The sequence below is a fragment of the Akebia trifoliata genome, chromosome 4 (assembly GCF_017979445.1).
Source record: "Akebia trifoliata isolate Shusen 1 chromosome 4, ASM1797944v1, whole genome shotgun sequence".
In the NCBI taxonomy this organism is placed as follows: Eukaryota; Viridiplantae; Streptophyta; class Magnoliopsida; order Ranunculales; family Lardizabalaceae; genus Akebia; species Akebia trifoliata.
In genome coordinates, this window is record NC_141378.1 from 27966931 (window position 1) to 27980423 (window position 13493).

Sequence of the window (13493 nt, forward strand, 5' to 3'; positions counted from 1 at the left end):
TTGGGTCTATCTTATGAAACACAAGAGTGAAGTTTGTGGGGTCTTTAAGCAATTTCTGGCTATGATTCAAATTCAATTTGTTCGTACCACCAAGACCTTCCGTTTTGATCATGGTACTGAGTACACCTATAGTGAGGTCTGCAAACTTTGTTTAGAGTCTGGCATTGAACATCAAATGTCCAATGTTAAGATCCCTCAGCAGAATGGTCGTTCAGAAAGAAAAAAATTACCATATTTTAGAGTTAGCTCGTGCCATCTCTATTGGTATGAACGTGCCACAATCTTATTGAGCTGATGCCGTCCTTACTGCGGTTTACCTTATTAATCGAATCCCCTCCAGGGTTCTTCAGTTTTCCACGCCCCTCTATCAAGATCGCCCCCTTTTTCCGCATGTGTTTGGGTGTGTATGTTTTGTTCAAATTCTTGACCGAACTCGTACTAAACTTGAACCTAAGACTGTAAAATGTATTTTTTTAGGTTATTCCTCTACCCAGAAAAGCTATTGGTGTTATCATCCTCCTTCTCGATGGTGTTTCATTTATCGGGATGTTTCTTTTTTTAAGCATACCCCATACTACAATGAGTCCATTGGCACTCAATCTGAGTGGTTTCCCCTAGACTCCCCGGATGATCCCCTTCCTGTTTCCTTTCCTCTTCCCTTACCAGTTCTTTCCTCTCCACCCCTGTCAGTTTGCCACCTCCTCCTCTGTAGGTTTACTCTAGGAGTTCACGCGATACTACCATCACTTCTATGCCAGACCAGCTCGCCTCTTTGCCTCCAGATCCGCCTCCTTTTATACCCTGTGATGATCATCCTATTGCCACTCGTAAGGGTAAGCGCACTTGTACTTATCCTATGTCTAATTATTTATCTGATTCTGCACTCTCACCCTCCAATCGGAGTTGTCTTGTCTCTGTTTCCGCTGTTTTTCTTCCTAGTACTATTGCAGATGCTATTGCCCATCCTAAGTGACGAGCAGCTATGATTGATGAGTTGAATGCTCTTGAAAAGACTTAGACTTGGAACTTGTTCCTCTCCCTCCTGGAAGGAAAGCTGTGGAATGTCGCTAGGTTTTCACACTTAAGCATAATCCGGATGGTTCTATTGTTCATTATAAGGCCCGTCTGGTGGCCAAAGGTTATGCTTAGACTTATGGCATTGATTATCAGGAGATATTTGCTCCAGCTGCCAAAATGACTACCATTCACGTTCTTCTTTCTGTTGCCACTATCAGAGGCTGGCCTCTATATCAGTTAGATGTCAAGAATGTTTTTCTCAATGGTGATCTTCAGGAAGAGGTTTATATGGTCCAACCTCCAGGGCTTGTTACATCTGTTTCTCCTACACATGTCTGTCGTCTTCAACGTTCTCTTTATGGCCTGAAGTAATCTCCTAGTGTATGGTCTGAGCGCTTTACTAAGGCCATGCATCAGTTTGGCTTCCATTAGAGTTCGGCTGATCACACCCTTTTCTTGCATCACTCCCAGAGTAAAAATGTTGGTTTGATTGTTTATGTTGATGATATTGTTCTTACTGGAGATGATGATGATGGTATTACTAAGGTACAAACTTACTTAGGCCGTCAATTTGAGATTAAAGACCTTGGGCATCTTCGCTATTTTCTGGGTATTAAGGTTGCGCGATCCCAGTCCGATATATTTATTTCTCAACGAAAGTATGTCCTTGATTTACTCAGTGACTCAGGTCAGCTTGGTTCTCGTCCTGCTGATACTTTTATTTAGAAGAATCACAGGTTGACTGATTTTGGGGGGGGGGGGGGTGGAGTGTGTTGGATATTGGGCAATATCAATGACTTGTGGGAAAATTGATCTATTTGTTTATGACTCGCCCAAACATTACTTATGCTATTAGCGTTGTAAGTCAGTTTATGCACTCGCTTCGAACATCTCATCTTACTACAGTCTATCGTATTCTTAGATATCTTAAGGGATGTCCTGGTCGAGGTATTTTGTTCAGTAATCATGGTCATTTCCGTGTTGAGGCATGGACAGATACAGATTATGTTGGTTCAGTGACTGATAGACGTTCTACTTCTGGGTATTGTACTAAAGTTGGTGGTAACTTGGTAATTTGGCGCAGTAAGAAGCAGGATGTGATTTCTCGATTTAGTGTTGAGTCAGAATACAGAGCTATGGCACTTGGAGTGTGTGAGTTGTGGCTCAAGATCTTATTAATTGATCTATGTCTTCCTGTGCCAGTACTATTTTTACTATATTGCGATAATAAATCAGCTATTAATATAACGGCAAATCCAATTCAATATGACAGAATGAAACATATCGAAGTTGATCGTCGTTTCATAAGAAAAAAGATTGTTTCTGGACAGATTTGTACTCCCTTTGTTCCTACATCTTAACAACTTGATGATGTTCTTACTAAAGGTGTTAGTAAAATCACCTTTGAAGGTGTCTTGTCCAAGTTAAGCGTTGTTAATATCCACGCACTAACTTGAGGGGGAGTGTTAAAATAAGTCTCTATGTGTCCTTTTTAGTCTTTTCCTCTACTTAGATTATGTAATACCTTTTAAGCCTAATTAGGGCTAATCAATGGATTAACAATTTTTCTCTTATTTTTAACTATGAGGTTTTCGAGGAGTGAGATGTGAGACTAATTGCCACCAAGCTTAAGGGAAGAGCCTCCGCCTGGTGGGAACAATTGCAAGTGAGTTGAGTTCGAAGAGGTAAAAAGACAATCAATGATTGGTGCAAGATGAAGAAGAAGCTTAAGGATCAATTTCCTCCTTTCAATTACATGTAAACCATGTATAAAACCTTGCACAATCTTCGACAACATGGGAGTATGGTCGCATACACCGAGGAGTTCTATCAATTCGCAACAACAGTTGATTAGAAAGAAACTGATGAACAAATGGTTACAAGAGGTATGTTTGTGGCTAGAAGCTTATATTCAAAGATATTCTTAGTTTACAAAAGTTGTGGACTGTTTCAGAGGTCTATAATCGAGTTTTGTTGGTGTAAAAACAACAAAGTAGGAATATACCAATGTATTGGAGAACAGTCTCAAGATAACTCTAGGGCCGAACAACTATTTCGAGTTGATACCAAGGCTGAAAACTCACGAGTATGAGTACGAGTGGTGCTACTAGGGTTAGATAATAAGCAAAGTCTATTCCTAATGCCCCTAATCAGTCCCATACAAATCGATTTGGGGCTGGAAATCAGTTCCAAGGTGGCAACTTCAAGTGCTACAAATGTGTTGAGCCTAGACACAAGTCTTCGTACTGTAAGAAGGCAAATGGTCCTCATAATAAAACACTATTTTTAAGGAAATGGTGGAATCGGAACCAAATGAAGAGCTACCCATTTATGATCAACCTCCCAATGAGGACATTGGTGGAAATCTTGATGAAGAAGAGGGATTAGCACTCATGATGAAAAAGACTTCTTATTCCAAAGCATGAGAATGAAGAATATTGGTTGAGAACCAATATCTTTTCTACTACCTATGATGTGTTTGATGAAATTACTAGACCGAATAAAGGTGAAGAAAGTGGGGAACATGTGGATTACAACGATGAACCAATTTATGATAAAGAAGTCTATGATGAGTTTGATGAAATTACCAAACTGGATGAAGGTGAAAGTCTTCTCTAGGTTTTAGCCACTCTCACTATTTATGATGACATTGCACACATTTCTACCACACATGTGTTGTGCTTGCACACCTCGTCTTCAGAAGTTACTGGGTTTGATTGCCTCAAGGATGTGTATGAGGACAATGCCTATTTTGGTCCAATTGTGGAGAATTGCAAGATTGGGGTATGTGATGACTACATATTGAATGATGGATTCTTTTTCAAAGGAATTCAATTGTGTATTTTGGATTGCTCATTTCTGCAATATATTATTGTGGAGCCTCATAATGGAGGACTTTGGGCAAGACAAGATAATGGCTTTAGTTGTGGATAAATACTTTTGGTCTAAGTTGCGGCGGGATATAACATGGTATGTTGAGAGATGCCAAAATTTTCAAGCTTCAAAGGATCAAGCACAAAACATGAGACTTTACGAGCCATTATCAATTCCTAAGCCTCCGTGGGTCGATATTGGCAAGGACTTTGCATTGGGACTTTCTATAACTCAACGAGATTTGGTTCCTTTACCAAACTTGGGTAGAGCAAGCAAAGATGTGGAAAAAATGATGAAGAATATGTATGAAATCCATGAGCAAGATACGACGTCATTTATGAAGGATCTTCATGCACAGATGAAATTCCAAATTGAGAGTTCGAACAACAAATACAAGAAAGCTGATGATCTTCACAAGAGGAGAGTTGTGTACGATGTAAGCGAATTGGTTTCAGTGGTTTTTAGCAAAGATAGGTGGCCGGGTGGTTTATACACCAAACTTAAAACTCACAAAGTGGGATCTTGCAAGGTATTGGATGCATCAACGATAAAGCTTACAAGGTGCCACTTCCTCCACATTTAAACACATCTAATGTGTTTAATGTTCAACATTTGCTGCCCTATTATGTCGCCGAACTCGTGCTCGAGTTCTTTTAAAGATGGGAGAATGATGCAATCCAAGTTAGTTGTTGGAGGAAGTTTGTTAATTGTTTGTTGAAGTTAGTTAGTATTGTTAGTTTCTCTTAATTTTTCTTTTTTTACTTAAGTGTTCATGTAAAGGTAATGTAGTCATTTCACTTGGGCTATTTTGTTTATGTTTTGCATATAAATAGGCCATTGAATGTTGTTGTAAATCAGTTTTTAGTTGAATTGAATAGATTCAAGAGAGAGTTTTCTCTTCCAACTTAACTTCTCAACTTCTTTTGAAGTTTTCACACAAATTAGTCTAAATTTCTAATTTGATTTGCATCAGAACCCTAATTGTTTGAATCACATCCTCACCAATCTCTAATCATGGATAATTGAATTTAAATAACATAAATTTTCTTTGGCTTTCATCCAAAGGAGTGCCCTACACTTATTCTGTCTTGGTCCTATTAAAGTATTTGTCCTAGTTTAAGTTGCATAGGAAAATTTATGTTTTTGATTTCTAGATATGGTGTCTGAATATTTTTTAGGACTTTGTATATCAAATTTCATGAAACATTGGCTTTCAAGTAAATCTCTTCATTAAATTAATAGTAAATATAAAATATTTGTAGGTGGGCTTTGTTTCATTCTATAAGTCTACAATAATTCTGTTATGGCACTCATAAATTTATCCATTTTCAAAAGATATAATAACATGGTATTCATTTGTCCTTTTTGCTCATGCTATGTTACTATATAGCTGGTCATTTTAGATTCATTATCTATTATGTGGTCCAAGTTGAGTATTCTTTTATGTGGTCCGGGTCTGAGAATGCTTGACAATGAAGAGAGTTGTATCTAGGTATATGGAGGTTTTTTTTTTCATGGGTTAACAAATTTTATTTAGAGCAAAAACAAATGGTTGAGGTGTCTGGCCTGCAAAGGAGTACAAACAAGTAACACAACTAACAACACTCATCCACCACACAAGGTATCCATCCAAACACAAAATCTTCAAAAAATACACCCTTAAAATCAGAATCTGCTTTACACCAGTAAAACACGAACCCATGATACCTAAAATTAAGTCATGAAGGGAGCTATCAACTCCTTTGAAGATTTTCCTATTCCTCTCCTTTAAAGTTCCAAGTACACCAACAAATAGTAAAGGGGAGGACGGCCCAATTCTTTTTCTTCCCAAGAAAACATTCTGAACCTGAAGGTGGAAGTAAAATTCAAGTCCAAGACCGATGGACAACCTTCCAAGTCAACCCATAGTTTAGTAATATGTGAAGCATCCATAGTTTTCTAGTACGGAACAAAGTGCGCCATTTTGGAGAATCGATCCACAATCACCATGATAAACTCATTCTTTCTTTTGGTGGGTGGGAGATTCAACACAAAGTCCATACTAATGCATAACCAAGGTTTTTAGGTATCGGAAGTGGTAAGTACAATCCCGCATTAGTAGCCACACCCTTGCCCTTTGGCACACATGGCACCTTTGAACATACCTTGTAATTCCTGGCCAAAAGTAATCTTTTTGAAGCAATGGAAGAGTCTTTTCTTGACCTAAATGACTCAAATTGTGTAACTCAACAAGAAGCTTCTCTCGTAGGGAACATTTTGGCACACACAACCTCAAACCCTTGAAAAGAAAGCCATCTTTGAGTAGAAACCAGGATATTTACCTTGTTGAATTGTATGTAGAATAAGAGCGAAATAAGGATCCTCTTGATAATGATCCTTAAAACTATCAAAACCAGCCACTATATTCCTCTTCTCTATCAATAAAGTAGCTCTTCGACTTAACCCATCAACTACCTTATTAAGAATACTCAACTTTTACTTCAGAGGGAAAGTGAACTATTGTAAGAAATTCACCCACTTGGCATGTCGTTTGTTTAGATGAAATATGCTATTGATGTACTTAAGAGCTTCATGGTTGGTACAAAAAATGACTCCTTGTAAGCCAAATAGTACCCCCAATGCTTGATAGCTTGTACTATGGCATAGAACTCCAAATCATAAGTTGAATACTTGAGCTTGACACCATTCAACTTATTAATAAAGAGGGCAATGGGCTGTCCTTCTTGACTAAGAGCACCTCCAATTCCAACTCCTAATGCATCACAATCTAGTTCAAAAGTTTTATCAAAGTCAGGTAAAGCTAGAACGGGAGCCTTGGTAAGTACCTTCTTCAAGAGCATAAAACTATCTTGGGTTTCTTATGTCCACTCAACTATCTTCTTCTTAAGGCACTCATGAGAGAGGCTATTAAGGTGCTGAAATTTCTGATAAACCTTCTATAAAAAGTGGCAAGACCATGGAAACTTCTCTTCTTGAATGCTAGGTGTAGGTCAATTTACAATCACTTTGACCTTGTCTTCATCCATGAGTCAATAAAGGGCACCACATACCCTAAGAAAATCACCTTACCAATAACAAAGCTACATTGCTTCAAATTATTCCTCAAGAAATCAAACACTTGTTGAAGATGGAATAGATGCTCCTTCAATCCAAAGCTGTAAACCAATATATCATCAAAGTAGACCACCACACACACTCCCAAAAGAGGTTGCAACATTTGAGTCATCACTCTAATGAATGTGGTTGGAGCATTGGTGAGTCAAAATGGTATGACAAACCATTCAAAGAGCCCATTGTGTTTCTTGAAAGTGGTTTTCCATTCATCCCCTAGCTAGATTCTAATTTGATGGTACCCACTTTGGATATCAATATTGGAAAACACTCTTGCATCCACTAAGTAGTCCAACATGTCATCCAACCTAGGAATCAAAAAACGATACTTGATAGTTATCTTGTTTATATCCCGAGTATCCATACATTCTCCAAGAACCATCCTTCTTGGGAGTTAATAGTGTTGGCACTGCACATGGGCTGAGACTAGGCCTTATGTACCCTCGCTGCAAGAGCTCTTCCACTTGTTTCTAAGACTCTTCTTCTCTTTAGGTGTCATTCTATAAGCTGCCTTGTTTGGAAGGGTTGAACCGGGTACTAGATCAATGTAATGTTGGATATCTCACATAGGAGACAACTCATGAGGCAATTCAAGAAGAAAAACATCATCATAGTGTTCTAGAAGTTTGCATGCATTCATGGGAACAACATCACACCACACCTCATCAAAATGCTTCTTTTGATGGAGAAAGTAATCAAACACCTCTTGGTAACTCTAACTTCAGCCCCCCTCTTAAACCATGATAGTTTGTAAGGATATGAATGTTCTTCGGTCTTGAGGTTCAATTTATCAATCACCTCTTGTGATGCTCATCTTGCACCCAATTCTTGATCTTCCCTTTACCTCTTCGAACTCGACTCATTTGCAATTGTTTCCACCATACGGAGGTTCTATCCTTGAGTTTGATGGAAACTAATTTAACCTTCCATACTCCGGCAACCTCATAATACTTAAAAAATTGTTCAAGACTATTTAGCCAATCAACAAATTCTTCCAGATTGAGGCTACCTTGGAATTCCAGTAAATCTACCTTGATATTATTCTCTAATCGGAAATTACTATTCCAATTCATCCCAAAGGATTTTCGAAGTCGAAGGTGCTCCAGCTATAAGTATCATTGTCTCCGAACATAGAACGAGGAATTTGAGCCCTTTGAGGTTACTCCATTGGAGGTTGAAGTCGTTGAACCATTTCAGTTTAAAGCCTCAACTTGTCTTCGAAGGTGTTCCATTTCACCTTGCGGATTAGGACGGTGTGTTGCCCCATTTCCTTCAGGATTAATAGAGGCAGTGGTGCGTCCTCGACCACGTTGATTTCGTCCTCGTGGTTGTCGATTCATTCCAAATACCTAAGGGCACAACTTCAATGGTTGAACACCAAAATTTTCAGATCTAAAATTTAAAAATAGATCAGAAAAATCTGCAACTTCAACAAATCTGAAAATCTGCAATCTTCAACAAATCTGAAATTTGAAACAGATCTGAAAATCTTCAAACAGATCTGGACTTAGAAACAGATCTGAAATATTCACATCTGAAACTGAAAATAGATCTGCAAAATCTGCAACTTCTATAGATCTGATATTGGATTGAATTTCTCTACAAATTAGATCGTATTCCCTTTGCTCTCATACCAAATGATGCAATCAAATCTGGAAATTTAGACTAATTTTTGTGAAAACTTCTAGAGAAGTTGAGTTGGAAGAGAGAAAAATCTCTCTCGAATTTATTTTATTCAACTAAACTTGTTTACAACTACATTTGATGGCCTATTTATAGGCAAAACAGAAACATAACAGCTATTTGCTCACCACTCTCATTCAACCCCACATGAGTAGACATATTATTTAACTCAATTGTTTACTTTTTTATACTCATTATCATGTTGTCACAACCCATGGAATCTCTCGTAAAGTATCATGTTATAATCAGTCAGTAGCTTTTGCTTGCACAATTTCTTCTTCATGTGATACCAATTGTTGATTTTTGGTTTTCCATTTTTCCTTGTCTAATACGTTGTTTTTTCATACTGTTTCCACCATTCTAGAGCAGAACCCTTCATCTTTACAAACAACACATTTTGATCTTTAGCCATGGACTTCCACTGGAAGTAATTTTCCAGACAAGAAAACCCTCCGCATGCATTCTTCTATCTAAATTGGGTATCTCAATTCTTACTCCAACATCATTCAAATCAAGTATTCTCATCAAACACTCTTCTAGTCCAATGCGTTCAAGTTGTTCTCAAACAATCAGACCATGAAACAATTGTTTTCAAAATCCACTTCATCTTCTTCAAATCCTCCTTTAGATGGATCTAAGGGTCCCATTGCCTTCTAGTTCCACCATTTGAGCTTTCACACACTTTTTACACTGTAGATTTTGCATCTTTAACGTGTCCTGTTTGGTTCAATTCAATCTAGGAACTCTCGCCTTTCTAGGTTGTCATAGCAGAAAAAACAGGGATCTATTCGCTCTGATACCAAGTTCTATGCAGAGGGAAAAATCTCTCGAACGAATGAGGATCTAATCTGATTTTGGGTGGGATGAAAAGGAAGAAGGATCAATGGAGAACAAATCTGCTGTTCTGTGCAACCAGGAATGAGAAAAGGCTCCCCCCTGAACACAACTAATTTCTGTCATAAATTATAACTTAACTAAGGATAAATAAAAGATTGAAATACCCCATAACTAAAAACCAAAAATACTGTGAATAGTACCCCAACAATAACATGAAACAGTAATGCTACAGTGATAATGGTACGGTAATGCACTGCAGTAGAAGTGATGCTCCTGCATCAAAACCTGGTCCTGGTTTCATTAGAATTGAATAGAGGAACATAATCCGTTCGGCCAATCCCAAAATATTAGGGTGAGGTTTGATGATGATGGCCGGCAATTATTCTGTAAACAATCACGGTTGGCACCAATTTGATGGGAACTTTACCGACAAGATTAACTATACAATTGTGTTTTAATATTTGGAACATTTAATGCTATAATCAGATCTCTTCCACATTCAGACCTGCTTTGTGAATGTAGGGTTTTTTTTTTTTTCTTATTTTGCATTGACAAAAATCTCATGGGGTTGGTGCTTTTCTTAAATCCCTCTATAATGGTGTCTTTCTTTAGGGGTGATAGATTTGACACATGTTGAGTGGAGTTTTTACTTGGCCAAGTTGACTTGCCCCACTGATCCACTTTCCAGCCTCTAGAAAAAACAAGTTCTATGCTTAAAATGGACAATTTTATTTTGGTCTTATTATATCGTAGTTTCACTTAATGAATGTGCTGATAGCATCTTCTCAGCCTCCAAAATCTTATGGTCTTTTTTATTCCTCCTAATCTTAGTTATTTGTTTCTTTATCAGTGGGTGGTAACCAATCTCCACAAGTCCAGTCTTCCTGGTTCATCATCGTCAAGCTTCTCTTGGGTCTTCGACTTAAAAGGCATTGCTGAGATGTATAAATCATATGAAGAAACAAACTTATGGTATTCCCAGTCAACAAGACATGTGTTACTTATTCCTTATTTTGCTGTATTATTTATTTTAATTATTTTTGGCAATCTTCCTGTTAGAAACATTTTTTTGAGTCCGACTAGCCTTAGTAAGTTAGTAAGAATTCCACCCTTACTAAGGGTCCTTGGGCTCACTTTGTGGCATCCAAAAACATGATTCGATGCTTCAAGGTTGTATAGGACAAATTTCTATGAACCTTGAAAAAACACAAATTCCAAAACAAAAAAAAAAATTCACTGTTGAATTTTAATTTCAAATTTGGGAGCTAGGAGGAAGTTCGATAGCCGTCTTTTTTCAAAACCTTGGATCAAGCCCAAAAGAAAATGTTTTTTGGTTTTTTTTTTTTTTTGGATCCGAGTTTTTCCATGAAATCTAGAGGGCTGTGGTATTTGATTGCTAATGTGGTAATCCATTTGAGCAAAACAACCCTTAGTAAGGCTTAAAATCTTACTATGTTAGTAAGGAAAATGTTTCTCTTTTTTTTTATCCCCCATCTTGAGCACTACGATGAAAATAAAGTTGGCAAGCTCCACCATGTTCCTTCTCATTTTAATTCATGCAGGAAAATTGTTGAGAACGTGCCTCAAGGTGTTCATTTCAATTTCTTGAAAGCCGAGCGCAGCTTACACAGGTGGGCTCTTGAAGATCTTCAGAGGATTCATTCTGCCGAGGATTTGGCTTCCAATGAAGGAGGTGGGGTTGAAATGCACGTGCTTGAAGATGCTGGACATTGGGTATGTTAGTCTGTCTACATAACTACATCATCATTATCAAAGCTCTATCCCAAATGTCTTAGTCAGCTGAACAAATCATTTTGACCTCCATTCAATTCTCTAAAAGTACGTCTTCTTTTAGTTAAGTGATGAAATCTGTTCACTTTCTCAATCCACATTATTTTTTTAGAGAGCTTCTATTGCCACACCAACTTTTACCAACACCACTCAAGATGTGTACAATTCTTTGGTGATTTACACATGAATGGGAGTGGCATTGGCAAAGTTGGTGTGGCAATTTTATCTTTACTCTTTCTTGTCTATTATAAGTCTTGTTTCACATGAACTCACCATTTCAGTCTACTTTTCCCCAGTTTATCACCTAGTGAGACTACTATTACCTTTTCATGCATATGCCATGTCTAATTGTATCTTGTTTTAGTCTTTCCTCTCATCCATTTCAACTCTGATACGCTTATTTTGCGATCGTGTTGTTTCCTGATTGCTTAACAGTCCATATATCATAACCAGTTTTATTGTCTGTCTTAAAAAATTTCTTTTTAATTTACTCGTAAAAAAACAATCTTGTTAATTTTATTAAAACGTGTTGGCCAAATAGCACTCCATATGCACATCTGCACTTTAACCACCCTGCTCTAGTTCTATGGGCAATATTCTCCTTAAATCTCATATATCCAAGATAACGTAAATGATCACTTTGGGTTATTTCCTGACCATCAATTTTTTTAATGGTGCATCCTCTCAATGTATACCTCTTTCTAGAGTTGATCATTAACTTCATTCTCTATAAATAATTACTTAAAGAGGTTATCTTCTAAATGGTTTACGCAAAGTGAAAAAACGCGGGTTTCCACTGAAAAAACAGAACAGCGAAGAGGCAAAAACCGCACACTAAGGATTTATGTGCTTCAACAGTGTGCCTACGTCCACAGAGTAGAACAATCACTATTTTCTCAAGTTTTAAAGCCCTGGAGATCTCTATTTATAAAGGCTGGAGTTGCTTCCCAGAAATAGAAAATATTACCTGACAGGGGCGCTGCCCCTTGCATCCCTGCAACTCTGTGTTGCGTAACAGAATACAAGACATCTCATACACAACACACTCAAATACCATGGTTGAAGCTTGGTTCTTAACCAGTCTATGATTTATAGTCTCTATGATTTATAAAGAGTGCTAATAGTTTTGTAAATTTTGAAGATTCTGTCACTTCTTTCAGATGTGTTGAATCTTTTTAAAGTTATAAATTTTCTAGTGCTTCTCATACCTACCAAACATTTTGACAGGTCCATGCTGATAATCCAGATGGTCTCTTCAGGATTCTTTCATCATCCTTTCAAGGATCCAAACCTTAGATTAGACAGTGTGTTCTTCAATTGTGCACCTCGGAATCTTTCCCAACCTCCCTCACAAAAACTAGTTGGAAAAGAGAATTGCCAGAAAAGAAATATGTTGTAGAATTCGACCAGTAGTTCGTAAATCAATTCTCCCTATGTAATGTTGTAAGTTTACATTTACACTTGTTACTTGGATCCATCCATCCGTTCATTGACTTATATATGACTATTTTTTGCATTATCTTCTTGCAGTTTCAGTTGGTTTGATTTCCATGGATCTAATTCAAAATGTTCTTACACAAATAATGTGTTCTAAAGTTATACTATATTTATATATATATTATTTTTTGGAAGGGTAAGCTGAACTTGAACCCACAACCTCAAAGTCGATTCTAAAGTTGTTCTATGTTTCTCGTTAACACTGTTGATTGGTTCTAAAAACAGATAAGCAAGGTTAGTGCTGTTACGACTTTTGACTCGAAACAAAAGTTTGTTTAGATAAAGTGCAAACCATTTCTTCTACTGCATAAAAAGTACTTATAAATAGGATGTGACGAATATAATGGATTTAAGTATTTTAATTTTGAATCATAAATCATTCAAGGTGTTTGATGTAGAAGATAATTAAAGAGTTACAAATTCAGTAACTTTTGGTTGATTCAAGGTGTTCCATTCAAGGCATCGATGGGTCTGGATCTAAATTCAGTAACTTGGTTTTGGATTGAAACTTAGGACAATAAGCTCAATGGACAATGAGGTTTGGGTATTCAGAAACTTGGTTTTGGATTAAAACTTGAGACAATAAGCCTAATGGACAATGAGGTTTGGGTATTCAGTAACTTGGTTTTGGATTAAAACTTGAGACAACAAGCCCAATGGACAATGAGGTTTGGGTTGGGTTT

General features: G+C 37.3%; 1 protein-coding gene across 4 annotated transcripts in view; it reads left to right on the forward strand.

Moving 5' to 3' along the window:
* LOC147404648 (alpha/beta-Hydrolases superfamily protein) overlaps nt 1-12832 on the forward strand; it is a 49199-nt gene extending 36367 nt beyond the window's left edge. For all 4 annotated transcript variants that reach the window (XM_086440683.1, XM_086440680.1, XM_086440684.1 and 1 more), the window contains 3 exons: nt 10373-10494; nt 11085-11256; nt 12541-12832. In XM_086440683.1, the coding sequence (XP_086296809.1) occupies nt 10373-10494; nt 11085-11256; nt 12541-12609 (363 nt within the window). In that variant the 3' untranslated portion in view covers nt 12610-12832. The remainder of the gene's footprint in view (nt 1-10372; nt 10495-11084; nt 11257-12540) is intronic.
* Nucleotides 12833-13493: the final 661 nt, after the last annotated feature.